General features: G+C 42.7%; 1 protein-coding gene across 1 annotated transcript; it reads left to right on the top strand.

The window, feature by feature from the left end:
* The first annotated feature begins 867 nt into the window (after positions 1–867).
* LOC120540079 lies at positions 868–15,927 on the top strand. Its single transcript, XM_039770556.1, has 3 exons — positions 868–1,213; positions 6,719–6,824; positions 12,169–15,927. Exons 2-3 carry the CDS (start codon positions 6,725–6,727, stop codon positions 15,708–15,710), a joined length of 3,642 nt encoding a protein of 1,213 aa, XP_039626490.1. The 5' UTR covers positions 868–1,213; positions 6,719–6,724; the 3' UTR covers positions 15,711–15,927.
* Positions 15,928–17,618: the final 1,691 nt, after the last annotated feature.

Here is a 17,618-nt window from a genome sequence, read left to right as displayed (position 1 = left end):
TGTGTTAAGAACACTTATATCAACAGAAATATGCCTGTATAGCACCTTATTGGGGCTGGTCTTTTTTATCTTTAGCCAAATCAGTTTTCTTTTTTTAATAATCCTTGTATTTGGTTATTTTGGTATTTGCCCATCTAAATATTATATAGTGCCTTTCCTATTTATTTTTAAGAAAAATGTGAATGAGATATTGGGACAGCTAAGCTAAACAAATGGGTTTGATGGACTGAACTATTTATCTACAGCCAGCAGTGATAAAATCTATTATTGTAAAAACCGAGCCATGTTCGCACACTTTCTTTTTTGACATCTGTTAAATGATATGATTTAAAAATAATACATGGACGGGTCTTGCGATGGGCGGTCGCCCCGCCCAGGGTTGTATCCTCCATTTCACCAAAACCTGACTGCACCCATGACAGTGAAGCGATTTTAATTGTGCCAGTTAATCCATTAGGTGACATATGGGTGACCAGAGTGTCCTCATCTAAGTGGCGCCGTTTATGAAAATTGAGGGGCGCGTGCTCCGGACACCGAGAGGAACCCGGGTGTTGTTAATGAGTGGGAGCCGTTAATAAAAAAAAAAAACACACCAAGGGGTGCGCTTTGTTTTTAATGTCCGCAGTATGTGCAAAAAGGGGTGCTGTTATCGTTATTGAAGGGGCGCGCGCTTCTGACACCGATAGGGGACGCATAGAAAAAAAACGCACAGGTTGTCGAAGTCTAGTAATTCCGACAACCCGCTATGGACAACGAGGGGCAACCTCGACTGGCACTCATTATTAAGCAAGTTCGCCAATGAGCGGACATTTGTCAGATCAATACTAGAAACCGCAACTGACGCGCGCATGCGCTTTAGTTTTCAGTCCTGCCCTTGACCGAAAAGTAAAGCTTGTCGTTCGCATTCTAGAACACTTTTTATTCACAGAATGCATTTGTTTATTAATGTGATTACTTACGTTCTGTTTTCCACTGACTACTTTCCTATATTCATCAAGCCGCAGCTTTGAGGCTCAGAGCGCGCGCACATGACAGCTAAAGCCGAGGAAACGAAAGTTAAGGGAGGAAAGCGAAAGTGCGCGCTGAGCGCCCCAGGCCGCCGCGTCTCTCCAGTCAGTTTGCGGCGCTCGCCATCGCGTCAACCTACAGCTCAGCTTTATGTTATTATTGTGCGATCCCTGAACAGGACATCCTGCTCTAATTTTCCTGAACTGTAAGTATGTTTGAGTTCAGATACGTTTCTTGGAATTTTAAGTAAATACGCGTTTTGAATTTGAATGGTCTCATTGTAGTACTTATTATTGCGACGAATACGAGTGAGAGACACCGTGTGTAACTACAATGCGCATGCAGTCTCATGCCATTTATATGGTGAAAAATCGTAAGGTTCAAGTAGTTACTACCCTCCAGCTGACTGCTGTTCGGGATTAACACGGTAAAGCTCTGAAATAAATTGAAAAGAAATAATTTCTTTTTGTTCTGTTCTTGGTAACACCACTAGATGGGGATAGAGTGCGTTATGCCGGGCATACACTGTGCGGTTTTTAGAAATCGTGTTCAAATGACCGCACAGTCGAGTCGCCAGTCGTTTATATGCCCTGACTGTACGAACACGTTTGGACAGATTGATACGACACGACCTGGGGGGGATCAGACTATATGAATACATGGCCCCCACTGACAGTTTTAACAATTTACATTATTTTGCAATACAACTTCACTCAAAAAAGTAACATAGCTGCATTGCTTGTTGTGTTCTGAAAGTAAAAAGAAATTTTAAAAGTGTAACTGGAAACGCAGGTGTTTGAGTCCCGGAGGTACACGTAATCTACGTCATTAACCCTTGTGTTTATTTTAGGTTCTTTCGTGGTATTTTAAGAGAACGTTTCATAAGACGATCCTGCCAGTGAATATTTAGTTGTATGTCTGTTGCTTATATGAGCGTTTGCTTTTTAAAATCAAAAAAGTGAAAATGAGCCTGACAACAGCAATACCCAAAGTACAAAATACTGAGATCGAGGCACAATGAAATTTTATAGCGACATGAGATAACTGCCTGTCATTCTGTCACACTACAAAAGATTTCTAACATGACAGGATCGTACGACAGCCTAATCGTAAGATGCCATCGGGCATTGCAAACCCCTCTCATACTGCACGTGAAACAGCGGCCGATAAAACTGAAATTCAGGCCGACTTTTACAAAATCAGTCGGCGACTGCGGGTCGGTCTTAAAATTGGGCCGAAATCGCACGTGTATGCCCGGAATTACATGAACTAAGAGAGAGAAAGAAACGTAGCGATACACGTGTGTTTGTCAACAAGCACATCCTGACAATCCATTTAGGCGACATAAAGGGCGGAGTCATCTGAGGTGCGTCATTTATGAAGGGTCAGGGGCGCGCCTCTCCAGATACCCCAATAACATCCAACTACAGAGCCGTAGATTACCGCAGGTTTTGACTGCAGTTCCTTGGCGGAAGTAAGATTAGGGTGATTTAAGGTTAGGGGTCAGTGCTGTTAAGGTAAGGGGTTTGTGTGGCAGAAAAGTAATGAGACTGGCAACACTGCAAGCGATCTGGCAACGCTGCGCTGTTGTCCTTGATAGAGCCCGTGTATCAGTCCCCTCCCATAGCTCAGTGCGAGTTTCAACTCCTTCCGTTAACTACGTGATTTTTGTGACTGCTATTAGCGAAGTTGTCTTTTTGGTTGTGCGTCACGCAAAATGGAACAGCGGAATTTGGAGCAACGTTGTGCCATTAAATTTTGTGTTAAGCTTGGAGAAGTTTTATAAAGACGTCCTTGAAAGGCTCAGAAAAAGGGTCATTCGCGTGAGACCAGACATTGCAGACAAATGGATGCTCCATCATGACAAGGCCCCATGTCACACTGCCCTCTCCATAACAGAATTTCTGACCTCAAAAGGCATTCCTGTGGTTCCCCAGCCCCCTTATTCACCTGACCTCAGTCCGTGGGACTTAAACTGAAAAATGTCCTCAAAGGACGTCATTTCGGGACTTTAGAAAACATCCAAAAGAGTGTAACGGACATGCTGAAGACCACACCGGTTGAAGACTTCCAGCACTGCTACCAACAGTGGGAACAACGTCTCCATCGGTGTGTAGCTGCCCAAGGGAACTACTTTGAAGGGGATAACATTGATGTTGGAAAAAAATCAAAACTTTGGTAAATAAAAAATCAGCCTCATTACTTTTCTGCCACACCTCGTATGTAGTAATAGATGTGAGGTTCTGTAACATCACTTCTGCTGTAAAACTGCTGCTCATTATATTTAGTGACTTCTGCCAAGAAACTGCAATTTAAAACGTATTCAAACTACGGCGACATATTGCTCCGTGATTCAGCTGCTGGATGCATCTAAGACACCGAGGGGAACCAACCACCAGCTGTCAAACAATGATAATAATGATTGGCCACCATTAATGAAAGTAAAAGTGGGTGCACACCGTACACCAGGGGGCATGCGCTCTTTAAAGTCCGTGGTACTTGCACAAAGGGATGCCATCTCTGCCATTGAAGTTGGTTGGACACTGAGGTGGGACTTTGCATCCCAACAGAGTTATTCTTCATGCAGTTGGACATTTTGATTTTTTTTGTTTAATTTAAAAGTCTATTCCCCATTTTTATGGTCTGAATAGGCCAAAGCCTGCTGGTAGGGTTTGGGTCTGGTTACCTGAGTAAGGCCTATTTTGGGAGGCAGATTCAGAGAGTTCCTGGTCTTGTCTGTTTATTTAAATCCTTAATACACTTTTTACAGCGTTCACAATAAAAATGGTGGCATCCACAAAAAAAAAAAAAAAAAAATGACACCATGATAAGATGTTATTTGTATTGGCAATTTTAATGGTTGTTTTATGGAAAAAATAAATGTGATACATGGATTCTCCATTTTCAGAAACTTATAAAAGGATATGAAATAAATGATAATTGAATCCATAAAAAATGTGGGAAAAATAGAATCATAACCACACATTGGAACCTTCCAGAAAGTGACTTGAGAACAGAAATGCTTGTATTCTGGACTGAATTTTCTCATAAGAAATTTCATTAATCTGTTGCACAACCCAGAACTGTTGGTAAACATATATTGTATTTAGTAGGTAAATAAATGCATTTTTATTTATTTCTCTCTCTCTCTCTCTCTCTCTCTCTCTCTCTATATATATATCTATATATATATATATATATATATACAGTGGTACCTTGGTATACATCCTTAATCCGTTCCAGATCCTTGGACTTATACCAAACAGGACGTATACCAAATGAATTTCTCCCATAAGAAATAATGGGAAAATGATTAATTCGTTCCCATGAAAAAAAATCCTATTGTTATTGGCATATTATACATTGATGGGGTTGTATAAAATAATTTAAACACTGCTTAATACTAAAATACATAACTACAAAAGCAATTAGATGAAATAAATGAAAATGACGATTTTACTGCACAACAAAGGAGAGCGTTACAGCCCTTAAAGGAGCCACTTCAGGCGACTGTGTAGCACTGCCGTTGTTCTTCTTCAATCCAAATCTCTAAAGCAGATTCCATCCAGACTACTGACTTATTACGTCAACTTACAACTCGTTTTGCACCCTGGTTAAAAGGACACTGCTGCCGTAGATCTTATATTCCTTTCCTACTTTTTAAATAAAAAGAATCGTAGCCTTCAACAAATCCAAAACGCTTACCTTTTCGGCAAACATTAACATCTTCCGTTGGCGCTTAGACACGGCCCCTGAAGCAGTAGCAGGAGCAGATCGTTTTGGAGCCACAATGAAGGGCTTGACTACACACAAAGATAAACACAAAAGAGCACAAAAGTGAACTCTTTACACAGCGAAACACGTTGATGCTGAATGAGCGAGACGAGACTTCCTGGTTAACACCACATTCAGCACGCAGGAACTTAACCATGTGCTCTGATTGGTTAGCTTCTCAGTCATCCGTCAATAGCGTCCCTTGTATGAAATCAACTGGGCAAACCAACTGAGGAAGCATGTACAGGAAGTAAAAAGACACATTGTCCACAGAACCCGCGAAGCAGCGAAAAATCCGCGTTATATATTTAGTTATGCTTTCATATAAAATCCACGATAGAGTGAAGCCGCGAAAGTCGAAGCGCAATATAGCGAGGGATTACTGTACAGGTTAAAACTTGGCCCTTTTTTTTTGAAGGCGCGCGCCCGGTATACCACACATGTTGTTCTAGCACACGAGTCGTATTCCAAACAAAGGTCGTATACCAAGCAAAATATTTCGCCTTTTAAGAGGACGTATACCAAGTTGGACTTATTCCAAAGCAGATGTATGCCGAGGTACCACTGTATATATATATATATATATATATATATATATATATATATATAAAAAACATGCAATCTCTGTCTGTCTGTATGTCTGTCCACTTTTCACAAGAGAACTACTTCACGGATTTAGATCGGGTTTTTTTCTAGAATTTGCTTGAACATTCCAGTTGATTTCATGACTTCTCTCATTGCGCTATGAATCATAGTTCGCTTGCGGTACATATTTATTTACGTAAATCTGAGAGACACGCAGTGGGCCGAGGTGAGGGGGATCTGTGACATCAGGAATAGAGAGCTGGGCGGGGCCCTCGCTGCCCTGTTTTACTACTATGTGGGCGGAGCCACAGGGGACTGTTAGTTTTATATATAAAGATAATAACGTTACATATAAGGTAAGGTTCAGGGGTAAAACTTTATCTGAGCTTGCAGCTTTGCCATGCCTTATGCCACTTCTTTTTTTAAACTTCTCTAACCATCCACTGCTCGCTTCTGAATCACTCGTTCCTGGGGTTGTCTTAATGAGATCAGCATACTTTTCAGTATCATCGATTGCTTTAGGTCTTTGTTTCGTTAACACCTTTTGCCACATCAGCACCCTTGAATCTCTCTTTCTCTTTAAGAATGGTACTTACTGTTGACGTTGCTTTGCCGTATTGCCCTGCCAGATCAGTCACATGAACACCATCTTTGTGTTTTTTGATGATCTCTTTTTTCAGTTCTATGGTTATGTTCACTAATTTGGCCCCCATGCTGGTCATAAACTTTCGTAACTCAACAGTAAATTACACCAAAAACTGCTAACGTGTTCGCAATAAAATAACTTATGTATTCATTTGGCGAAGGATGGGCTCAGACTGCCTCAAGATTCCTTTGTCTAACTGACGCTGCGCAAACCATACATGCTTGATCGTGTTCGAAACGCTCTAGTTGCGAGTAACTACTCGTGTACGGAGACAAATTTCATGACGGAAAAATGCTTGTATACCGGATTACTCGGGAAAAGAGGAGCTGATGAACAGAGGTCTCTCTGTACTCCAGTTTTCCATCTGAAAAATCTTAGAAATTGCGTTTTCTAAGTCAGGTTGTATAACACTGGGGACAAAACGAGGACCAGCCCTGGATGAGGTTCCAATCTATCAAAGGGCAAACCATAAAGGTAACCTAACACCGCATCTTTACGACGTGGAGGAAAACCAAAATATGTCAAAATAAAGTTCATACATCAGACAAAAGGGAGATGAAGGCTGCTGGGAATTTGGTGCATCTGCGCGCACCACCAGCTGTAAAAAGATGTCTGAGGTTTGTGTTTAATGTCTGCCTTTACCATGGAAGCCATGACTTCTGTGTTTTTAGATCATTTCAAGCTTCTGTTTTCTGTTACTTACAGGCCCAGATGTCTCAGAAAAAGGTGAAAGGCTTGGAGTTTCCTGCCCTGAGTCGGCCATTCAAACTTGGGGGCCTGTATGACTCGTGCTCTGATGCAATCATCCAAGGTAAGCCATCTGAGTGAGCGTCAGGTGTTTCTATATGTTACGTCTACACCTGATTGGAAGAAAAGATCAAAAACAAAAAAAAACAAGTTCGAAAATGTCCACCTGGCAGTGGCGAAGCTCGAGTTCATGCCGCTCAAGACGGGGCGGGGCTTCAATTTGCCGCCCTCCAACATACAGTGGTGTGAAAAACTATTTGCCCCCTTCCTGAGTTCTTATTCTTTTGCATGTTTGTCACACAAAATGTTTCTGATCATCAAACACATTTAACCATTAGTCAAATATAACACAAGTAAACACAAAATGCAGTTTTTAAATGATGGTTTTATTATTTAGGAGAAAAAATCCAAACCTACATGGCCCTGTGTGAAAAAGTAATTGCCCCCTGAACCTAATAACTGGTTGGGCCACCCTTAGCAGCAATAACTGCAATCAAGCGTTTGCGATAACTTGCAATGAGTCTTTTACGGCGCTCTGGAGGAATTTTGGCCCACTCATCTTTGCAGAATTGTTGTAATTCAGCTTTATTTGAGGGTTTTCTAGCATGAACGCCTTTTAAGGTCATGCCATAGCATCTCAATTGGATTCAGGTCAGGACTTTGACTAGGCCACTCAAAGTCTTCATTTTGTTTTTCTTCAGCCATTCAGAGGTGGATTTGCTGGTGTGTTTTGGGTCATTGTCCTGTTGCAGCACCCAAGATCGCTTCAGCTTGAGTTGACAAACAGATGGCGGACATTCTCCTTCAGGATTTTTGGTAGACAGTAGAATTCATGGTTCCATCTATCACAGCAAGCCTTCCAGGTCCTGAAGCAGCAAACAACCCCAGACCATCACACTACCACCACCATATTTTACTGTTGGTATGATGTTCTTTTTCTGAAATGCTGTGTTCCTTTTACGCCAGATGTAACGGACATTTGCCTTCCAAAAGTTCAACTTTTGTCTCATCAGTCCACAAGGTATTTTCCCAAAAGTCTTGGCAATCATTGAGATGTTTCTTAGCAAAATTGAGACGAGCCCTAATGTTCTTTTGCTTAACAGTGGTTTGCATCTTGGAAATCTGCCATGCAGGCCGTTTTTGCCCAGTCTCTTTCTTATGGTGGAGTCGTGAACACTGACCTTAATTGAGGCAAGTGAGGCCTGCAGTTCTTTAGACGTTGTCCTGGGGTCTTTTGTGACCTCTCGGATGAGTCGTCTCTGCGCTCTTGGGGTAATTTTGGTCGGCCGGCCACTCCTGGGAAGGTTCACCACTGTTCCATGTTTTTGCCATTTGTGGATAATGGCTCTCACTGTGGTTCGCTGGAGTCCCAAAGCTTTAGAAATGGCTTTATAACCTTTACCAGACTGATAGATCTCAATTACTTCTGTTCTCATTTGTTCCTGAATTTCTTTGGATCTTGGCATGATGTCTAGCTTTTGAGGTGCTTTTGGTCTACTTCTCTGTGTCAGGCAGCTCCTATTGAAGTGATTTCTTGATTGAAACAGGTGTGGCAGTAATCAGGCCTGGGGGTGGCTACAGAAATTGAACTCAGGTGTGATACACCACAGTTAGGTTATTTTTGAACAAGGGGGCAATTACTTTTTCACACAGGGCCATGTAGGTTTGGATTTTTTCTCCCTAAATAATAAAACCATCATTTAAAAACTGCATTTTGTGTTTACTTGTGTTATATTTGACTAATGGTTAAATGTGTTTGATGATCAGTAACATTTTGTGTGACAAACATGCAAAAGAATAAGAACTCAGGAAGGGGGCAAATAGTTTTTCACACCACTGTATCTGAATATCCATCCATCCATTATCCAACCCGCTATATCCTAACTACAGGGTCACGGGGTCTGCTGGTGCCAATCCCAGCCAACACAGGGTGCAAGGCAGGAAACAAACCCTGGGCAGGGCGCCAGCCCACCACAGGGCACACACACACACACACACCAAGCACACACTGGGGACAATTTAGGATCGCCAAGTCACCTAACCTGCATTTGGACTTGTGGAGGAAACCCACGCAGACACAGGGAGAACATGCAAACTCCACGCACAGGGAGGACCTTCGAAGTGAACTCAGGTCTCCATACTGTGAGGCAGCAGTGCTACCCACTCCGCCACCATGCCACCCATATCTGAATATGTTAACCTATTTAAATAGAAAATTAAAATGGCATATAGAGAAAAATTAAGATACATTTTGCATAGATTTATTCATATATAGAGAAACAGCAATCATTTTTCACATATAATTATTTATAAGCATCAGCTAGACAAGAATATAGTATAGACGCACTGATAAGCCGTGATCTAATTATTAGTTTAATATAATTATGCTGCGAAAACCAGAACCAGCGTGGTGTACAAGTGATAGGTGGGGAGGTTTGAACGCATTCAGATTGATAGCGAAACGAAATTATAAATTATAAATTAGTTGTTTATCTTCCTATAAGTTATTATCGGTGCAATGTTTCTGTTTATTTTTGTTATTGCCTCATAAATTTCAACTGCTGTGTCTGATGCCGTCACAGAAGGACAGTCTGAAAATTATTTTTGAAGCATTTGTGGACAGAAATGAGAGAATTTTACTTTTTTCATTCATATTTTGCCGAGCCCTGCTGTTTACACATGAAGTGTACTGAGCCTTTTGGCCAATAATGTCGCCCCCAAAAATGTGCCACCTGAGTCGGACCACCCCCTCCGCCCGCCCCTAGCTACGCCACTGCCACATGGCTGCTCTGAAATGGGAAGATGTTTCATTTTTGATTATTGTATTCAGTTATCCAATTTTTAAAATGAAATATACAGTGGATACAGTAAGTATTCAGACTCCTTCACTTTCTGAACATTTTACTGTGTTTTAGATTTCATTTCCAGTGGATACATTTGCCTTTTTTGTCCACCAGTCTACACTCAGTTACCCATAATGACCACATGAACACATTTGACCAGAATGGCTTGTAAATTCCTTAAGTAGATTGCCCAGAGGGGACTGGGTGGTCTCGTGGTCTGGAACCCCTACAGATTTTTTTTTTTTTTCTCCAGCCGTCTGGAGTTTTTTTTTTTGTTTTTTCTGTCCACCCTGGCCATCGGACCTTACTCTTATTCTCTGTTAATTAATGTTGACTTATGTTTATTTTTTATTGTGTCTTCTATTTTTCTATTCTTCATTTTGTAAAGCACTTTGAGCTACATTTTTTTTGTATGAATATGTGCTATATAAATAAATGTTGATTGATTAATTGATTGATTATAAACCAAAAAGCTGAACTCTGTCATTCCTATAGGAGCATTCGGACCCTTTGCCGTGGTTGTGCTCAGGTCCATCCTGTTTGCTTTAATTCTCCTTGAGATGTTTCTAGAACTTGATTGGAGACCCCCTGTGGCAAACTAAATTTATTCGAAAGGCACATCTGTGGGCAAAAACCAAGCTGTAAAGCACAGCTAGAGAGCACTTAATCTGAAATAGTTTTTTTTTTTGGCACTGCTAAAATCCATTGTCTGGGGTGCATGGACACCAGCGAGTCTCTGGAAGGATCCTGGCTTGGATCAGCTTATGAAGTTGGGGATCACGCAAGTGGTGATGGCATTTACCTCTGACCCCAAATGAGCAGAGCGTGAGGTGGAACCAGTTGTGTGAATGTGTGGGCGGGCAGTGCCCAAGGCAGATGATCCTGCATGGAGTCACATGAAAGGAGCCCTAGAACATTTGTGTGCCAGTCCTGGGAGTAACTCTTTTGGCTGCAAAATAATGCTAATAGACGAATAGTCCATGTTTTAGCCCAAATTGAAATGAAAAAAAAAAATTAGTATGTTTTATGTTTTGCAATTGCAAAATTCCATAAAAAAAATTATTTTAAGGGCTATTTCATGATACTGTATGCAGTCATCACTCCGCACAACAATCTCAGCAACATGGCTCCTTTTCCTCTCCTAACAACCCTACATGATCCTCTCTCTCTCTGTCTCTCTACCTGCCTAAAAACAAGATCAAGCATCCTTGGTGCAAAATGTTTCTATGCCCTTCTAGCGTCTTGGAGGAGGATTACTAATTTACTCTCTCTCTACCTTTCTCTACTCCCTTGTTCTCATTCTCTTTCCCTCTCTCTCTCTCTCTCTCTCTCTTTTACAACATGCTCTGGTTCCATTGGTTCCAAATGATTCCACTGCCCTCTAGTGTCTTGGATGACTAGTGTCTTTACTCCACCCTTCTATCTCTCTCTTCCTCTCTTTAAGAACAAGGTCAGGTACCATTGGTGCCAAATGTTTCTACTGCCCTCTAGCATAATGGAGGAGAGTTCATAATTTATTTCTGCCCCCACCACTGACTCCCTGTCTCTCTCCCTCTCTTACTCGCTGTCCTTCTCTCTCTCTCCTTAAGAACAAGGTCGGACATTCTTAGTGCCAAATGTTTCTACTGCCCTCTAGTGTCATGGAGGAGAATTACTAACTTATACCCCCATCTCTCTCTGCTTCTCTCTTCCTCTTTATTTCTCTTTTGAAGAAAATGTCAAGCATCCTTAAAGGTGTAATGATGGAGGAGAGTCACTAATTCACTTGTCCTCTTCTCTCTCTCTCTAAGAACAAGCTCAGGCACCCTTGGAGCCAATGTTTATATTGCCCTCTAGTGTCTTGGAAGATAATTACTAATTTAACCCACCCTCTGTCTTTCTCTCACTCTCTCTCTGTCTCCTTCTGTTTTCCTCATTCCCTTTCTTTATCTGTGTCTTCTTCTCTCCCCACTATTGGCAATGCCTTTAAGATCACGGTCAGGCGTTCTTGGTGCCAAATGTTTCTACTGCCCTCTAGCAGCTTGGAGGAGAGTTTGTAATTTACTCTTTCTCTACCCCTCACTCTCCCTCTCTCACTCTCTCTCCTTCTCTTTTTCTCATTCTGTCGTTTTCTCTCTCTCTCTCCTCCCCCCACTGTTTCGGTCAGGCGTCCTTGGTGCCAGATGTTTCTACTGCCCTCTAGTGTCTTGAAGGAGAATTACTCATTTACTCTCTCTCTCTCTTTCTCTCCTTCTGTTTTTCTCATTCCCTTTCTCTCTGTGTCTCTCTTTCTCTAACACTCTGCCTCTCTCTCCCCACTGCCACTCATGCCTTTAAGAACAAGCACAGGCATCCTTGGTGCCAGATGTTTCTACTGCCCTCTAGTGTGTTGGTTACTAATTCTCTCCTCTCACTCTCTGTCTCTTTCTCTATATGATGGGTACGCCATCCCAATACCACCGTTTCCCTCTAATGTTTCTAAGGGGACGTTGTACTGTTTGATGCAGGTGAACCCTTTTATGTTACAGTAATTAAATCAAAGATTCCAAATCTCTGTCATGGTATGCACTGTCCATTTTCTTTCAGATATCACACTTTGGCCCCCCGAAGCCCTGGAGAAAGCTGTTCATGTTAAGCCACAACACAGCAGCAAAAGCAATTTGATTCCTTCAGACTCCATCAAGAAAAAAGATGCAGCCCTTTCTCTTCCCGCGTCTCTCCAAGCCAGTGTTCTGAGTGAGCTGATTGATCTCCAAGGTTCTGCCAGGTACTGGAAATATAGAAATACGTTTAGGAAAGGCGTGCAGGTGACTTTGCATTACAAGGCCTCAATGAGATATGAAGAGTTAGTGATGGAGAAGCTGAAAGCAAACAAAGGGTCCTCTGTAGATGTCACGAAACAGGGCTCTGCCACGCATGTCGTCACGGGGTTGATGTATGGAGTGCAGGTTTTCCTGGTTTTTGATCTTGACGTTCTTCCGTCTGAGGAGAAAGAAGACCTCCAAGATAAGTTAACAAAGCTGGTCAAAAATAATCTCATGAGCACAGGAAATCAAGGCCTGAAGTGTAATGTCCATGAAACGGTAATTGTTGAGAGAGTCAATTGCAGGGCCTTCACTGATTTGAGGCTTCCCAAAGAGACCTTGACGTTCACGGAGGCCTACGATTTGTATCACTCCCTGAAAAACGGACCTCCTGAAAACGATCAGAAAGTAGTACCTATCAAAGTGTGGCTGCAGCCCCTGACAATGGTGGACCCCAAAGCTCCAAAACCTGGTCGAGAGCTTCGTGAAGGTTTAGTCGAGTCCTTGCAGGGAGTCATTAACCACCTGGAGGACTGCGAGGCAAGAAGCATCGACATGATGAGAGATGACGTTGTGCACACATTTCCACTACTTAAGAAGAAGTTCCAACATTTCAGAAAGTTGTGCCAGGAGTACAAATTGTGCTTGCAGAGGAGCTTGTCAAGGTTGGTTCCACTCGCCCGCAGAAGTGAAAAGGAAGAAAACGTTCTTCAACAAATTCTGGCTGCCAGGGAGCGGTCTCCGTTCAGTAAAAACTCATTAGATGCCTGGATAAATGACAAGACGAAGGAGATGACCACCATTCAGTCGTACCTGAAACTCTTCAATGGCCTGCAGGTCATGTCCTCAGAAAAACAGCTGGAAGAGGAAGTTTTAAACCCCCACGCAGAGTATTTGCTGTGCTTTGTGTTCACTTCACTGGATCAGGAAGAACCGTATCTGTCGGAGCTGGAGAAGTACTGTGCTCGGCAAACAGACGAAACAACAGCAGATCAACAGTCAGAGCCCTACGATTACGCAAATCAAGTGGGTCAGCGGTGGTTTCAGGCAAGCTCAGGCTCCAAAAAGGCACGGAAGTGCGCTCGATTCTTTGCAGAGTTTGCCGAGGCAAACAAAAACTCTAAAATAACAAAATTTGCGATCGCTTCAGTCCCAAACAAGGACCATCCTGGGGTAACGGTCTACTTCTATGAGGAAGGTGTGTTGCAAAGCACGGACTATGAGCCTCCATCAAAGCCTGCCCAAGTCCAGATTACCCATAAGGCCAGTGACGGGGTGACCCTTCAGATGCAAGCTCCCAAAAGAGGGTGTGCTAACATCCTCAACTACCGTGTCCATTACAGAGCCCTGCCACATGGAACGTGGAACACCGCCGAAACCAAAGGGAAGGAGGAAAACCTTTATGTTGGCGGCCTACTTCCTGATCAGCGTTATGAATTCAAGTCCTCGGGAGTGAGCCTACCTGGAGTCAGTCAAGCAAGTGACACAAGTGAAATTGGTACACTGAAAACAGGCAACAAAGAGAAGTTATCATTAACTGCACATCCCTCATCTCATGAGGAGCTCTCTGCAGATGAATATGATACAGAAAACGAGCATGGAGAGGACTGGCATCATTCTCAGTCCGAAGAATGTGATGAATCCGAAATGTTGGGTTATGAGAGTTCTGAAACCCTTGATTCTTCCATTGAGGACAGCTGTAAAAACGAAACTAAACAGGCCGATGACGAGACCGTCTGTAATCATGTCACCAGTGAGCTCGCCTTGCGAATCCGTAGTGAAATGAGTCGCCCCGTGACATTCCAAAATGCTTCAAAGAAGCCACAGTTATTTCAGCTCTCTCTAGAAGAGAAGAACTTGGATGCAAGTGGACATCTTAGAAAAGCCTCCTTCGGAGAACGAGGGTCAAAACCCAACAAGAACATTTTAGTCGTTGGGGCATCGGGAGCAGGCAAAACCATGCTCATTAACGCCATGATCAACTACATACTGGGAATCGAGTGGGCGGATGACTTCCGATTTATCCTGAAAGAAGAAGAACTGAGGAGATCCCAAACAGAAAGCCAGACTCCGGAAGTCACTGCCTACACGATTCATCATATGGAGGGCTTTCAAATTCCGTTCTCCCTCACTATCATTGACACGCCAGGTTTCGGAAGCACTAAAGGAATCAAAGAAGATGAAAACATCTCCAGGCTGATCCGCGATCTTTTTACCCAGCATCCTATCATCCATCACATCGATGCAATTTGTTTCGTGACTCCAGCCTCTGTAGCTCGCGTGACCCACACCCAGCAATATATCTTTGACGCCATCACTTCTGTCTTCGGGAAAGACGTCGCTCAGAATTTGGTTATCCTGACCACTTTCTCGGACGCACAGAAGCCACCAGTCCTAGAGGCCATCACGAACTCCAAGGTGCCCTATGCCAAAGATGCAGATGGTACCCCAGTCTTTTTTAGATTCAACAGTTCCTCCTTGTATGCCAGCAGTTCAAAATCAAGCGGCGGAAGGAACAAAGAGCAAGACGGATGTAGTTTTGAAAAAATTTTCTGGCAGATGGGGTCGCACAGCTTCAAGAATTTTTTTCTTTTCTTGAGCCAAACGAAAGCAAGAAGCCTGGCTTTAGTTAACAATGCGCTTAAAGAAAGGAAACAGCTGGAGGTCACCACAGAAGGATGGAGGACTATGATCAGTTCTTGCCTGTGTGCTCTCGATGAATTACGTGCAACAAGACTTGCTTTGGAACAGCATCAGAATAAAATGGAAGAAGGCGAAAATTTTGAGTATGAAGTCGAAACTACGAAACCTGTCCGAGAACCGCTTCCAAGTGGCCATCACATCAAAAACTGCATGAACTGCCAGTTCAAGTGTGGCTCTCCATTTTCTACCGATCGAGATGCAGAAAACGGCCGATTCCCCATACATGACAGCAAAGGCAACTGCAGCATCTGTCCCAACAAATGTACCTGGAAAATTCATTTTGACCAAAAATACAAATGGACCTACCAAGTTACAAAGGAGAAGAAAGAGTATCGGGAAGTCAAGGAGAGATTTGAACGAGAGTACGACGAGGTGATGACAGCAGACCAGATACTTGCGTGTCTACAGAGGGAAATCACCGTTTATCAAGGAGCAGCGATCACGTTGATACAAAACCTGCATAGGGATCTTCAGAAAATTAATAAAATGGGCGCACAGAGGCAAATCCAAACCGTCGCCGAGTATATCAACTTGATGATTGAATCGGAACAATTTGAAGGCAAGCCGGGCTATGAGGGCCGCATTCAGTCGCTGCGGGAAATCCAAAAGCAAGACGGATGAGCTACAGCCCAATAGGTACAAAGAATGGAGTAAATAGGGGAGATGTTTTTATACTTATATATTTTTTTTTAAATGCTGAAACAATTAAATACATAATTGATTAATTGATCATCAGAATGATATAATTGGTAACAAACTTAGAATTTTATTAACTCAAAAGTCTGCACTTAATGAGTTTGGAAAATTTTCAGCAAATAAATTGAACGAAACTTATTGACTTACCTGTGATTCTTTAACTATAAAACACTGCGAATAAAGGTGGGTCAGGTGCACTTATGAAGCACAGCACCCCAGGTCACCTCACAGGGGGTGCCGCCCCCTTCTTCATACCCTAATGGTGTGTATATAAGACTACATTAAGACCCCCACAGGCCCCTGGGTGGCTTGGCTCCTTAACAGAGACTTGATCACACTTTTAACAATGTGGCGCTCACACCAGGTCGTTTAGTGCAGGAAGGTATTTCTCACTTTTCAGACTTTTTCACTCATGGATACTCGATCATTTCATTTTATCGAGAAGTCCCCCTTGGTTATACACCATTATTTCATCGAAAGGGGGTCAGGGTGCTCATTGGTGAAAAGGTTCCTTGCCATCACAGGTTGCTGGTCGGACATCCAGGATGTCCTAATGGGAGATCCACCCCATGTGTATGACTGTCTTTTCCACTCTGAGTGTGTGACGTGCATTTGCAATAAAAACGATCAGTCAGTCAGTGCAATGTATTTACTGTCAGCAGATGTCATCGCCATTCTTTCCTTTTCTGTCATATCACATGACACTGCTTTTCTATACATGTCCACATTGTCATGTAGCCATGTTATCATTTGTCACGATAAGAACCCAAAGCCCAATCATGTGGTGGAGCTAGTCCACATCTCCAATTTTTTGGTTGTCTGTGACTTGCTGTTTGCAATGAAAATGATCAGTTGGCCTGTGCTATGTAGATTTTGCTGTAGTTCTCTTGCTGTCAGCAATACCCCGTGCCCAAACCTCCATTCTTTTTTACCATCAGCCACAGGCATGTGGCCAAGCTTTGAACCTACCGCTTATTGTGAGAAGTACCCAAAGCCCAATTATGTAGCCGAGGTAGCCCACACCTCCAGTTCTTGGGTCGCGTTACGCGTATCACATCATTAGCTTTCTTTTAACACCATGATCAAGGTTCAAGGCCCAGCAGTTCACAAATTTTTGCATGACAGACAGACAACCCTTAGAATTTTGTATATTGTAACGTGTGAGACCCCAAAACACGAGGCTCAGTCTCAGTACTTTAGCAAAACCAGCTTTATTGAGTTTGAAACAGGAACAGCACGGTTATTTATTGTAGCAAGATCTACTGCTCTCCTATTCCTACTCCCGTTATATCTACCGATCTGCTACAGGTTATTGCTGATGGCTATCTACAGAACCCAGCTGGCGTCCTGGCGGTAATGGCCCTGGCTCTTGCTCAGTAAATATTTACCTGTCTTGCTAAAGTGTCACCTGCTTTGAATAGTCAGACTGCTTTTGATTTAGTATCTCATCTACATACAATGTGGGGGGATACAGAACTGTCTGCTTCCTTGGAAAATTGGTTTCTAATCAAGTACTCAAAGTAAATGTGTTTACACTATTTGTTATGCAGAGGAAATTGGCTTGCACCATTGTTTTCACTGATTGCCATGTTGATCTATACAGAAATTGAAGCATACATATATATTTCTGAGAAAAGGAGAATAAAAAAGACAACAGAGACGTATGGTCTGAGACTCGGGGCTGCTGCCCGTTTCTTTTATGCTTTACACCATATCGCTGTGGCTACACCCTGTAGCAACAGTGGCTTGTACCTGGCCCTGGTTCCCCTAGGCCTGAGGTCGGTAATAAATATCCCTTATAAACGTGAGAGGTGGAGATGGAGAAGTTAAGGT

The sequence above is a fragment of the Polypterus senegalus genome, chromosome 12 (genome assembly GCF_016835505.1).
Source record: "Polypterus senegalus isolate Bchr_013 chromosome 12, ASM1683550v1, whole genome shotgun sequence".
NCBI classification, from domain to species: Eukaryota; Metazoa; Chordata; class Cladistia; order Polypteriformes; family Polypteridae; genus Polypterus; species Polypterus senegalus.
This window is presented reverse-complemented; position numbering and strand designations above follow the sequence as displayed.

Bases quoted from the DNA above. Each gene is read 5' to 3' on its own strand.
- LOC120540079 (XM_039770556.1), top strand. From the start codon at position 6,725: ATGTCTCAGAAAAAGGTGAAAGGCTTGGAGTTTCCTGCCCTGAGTCGG. The intron at 6,825-12,168 runs GTAAGCCATCTG...ATTTTCTTTCAG, and splicing joins CTCTGATGCAATCATCCAAG to ATATCACACTTTGGCCCCCC.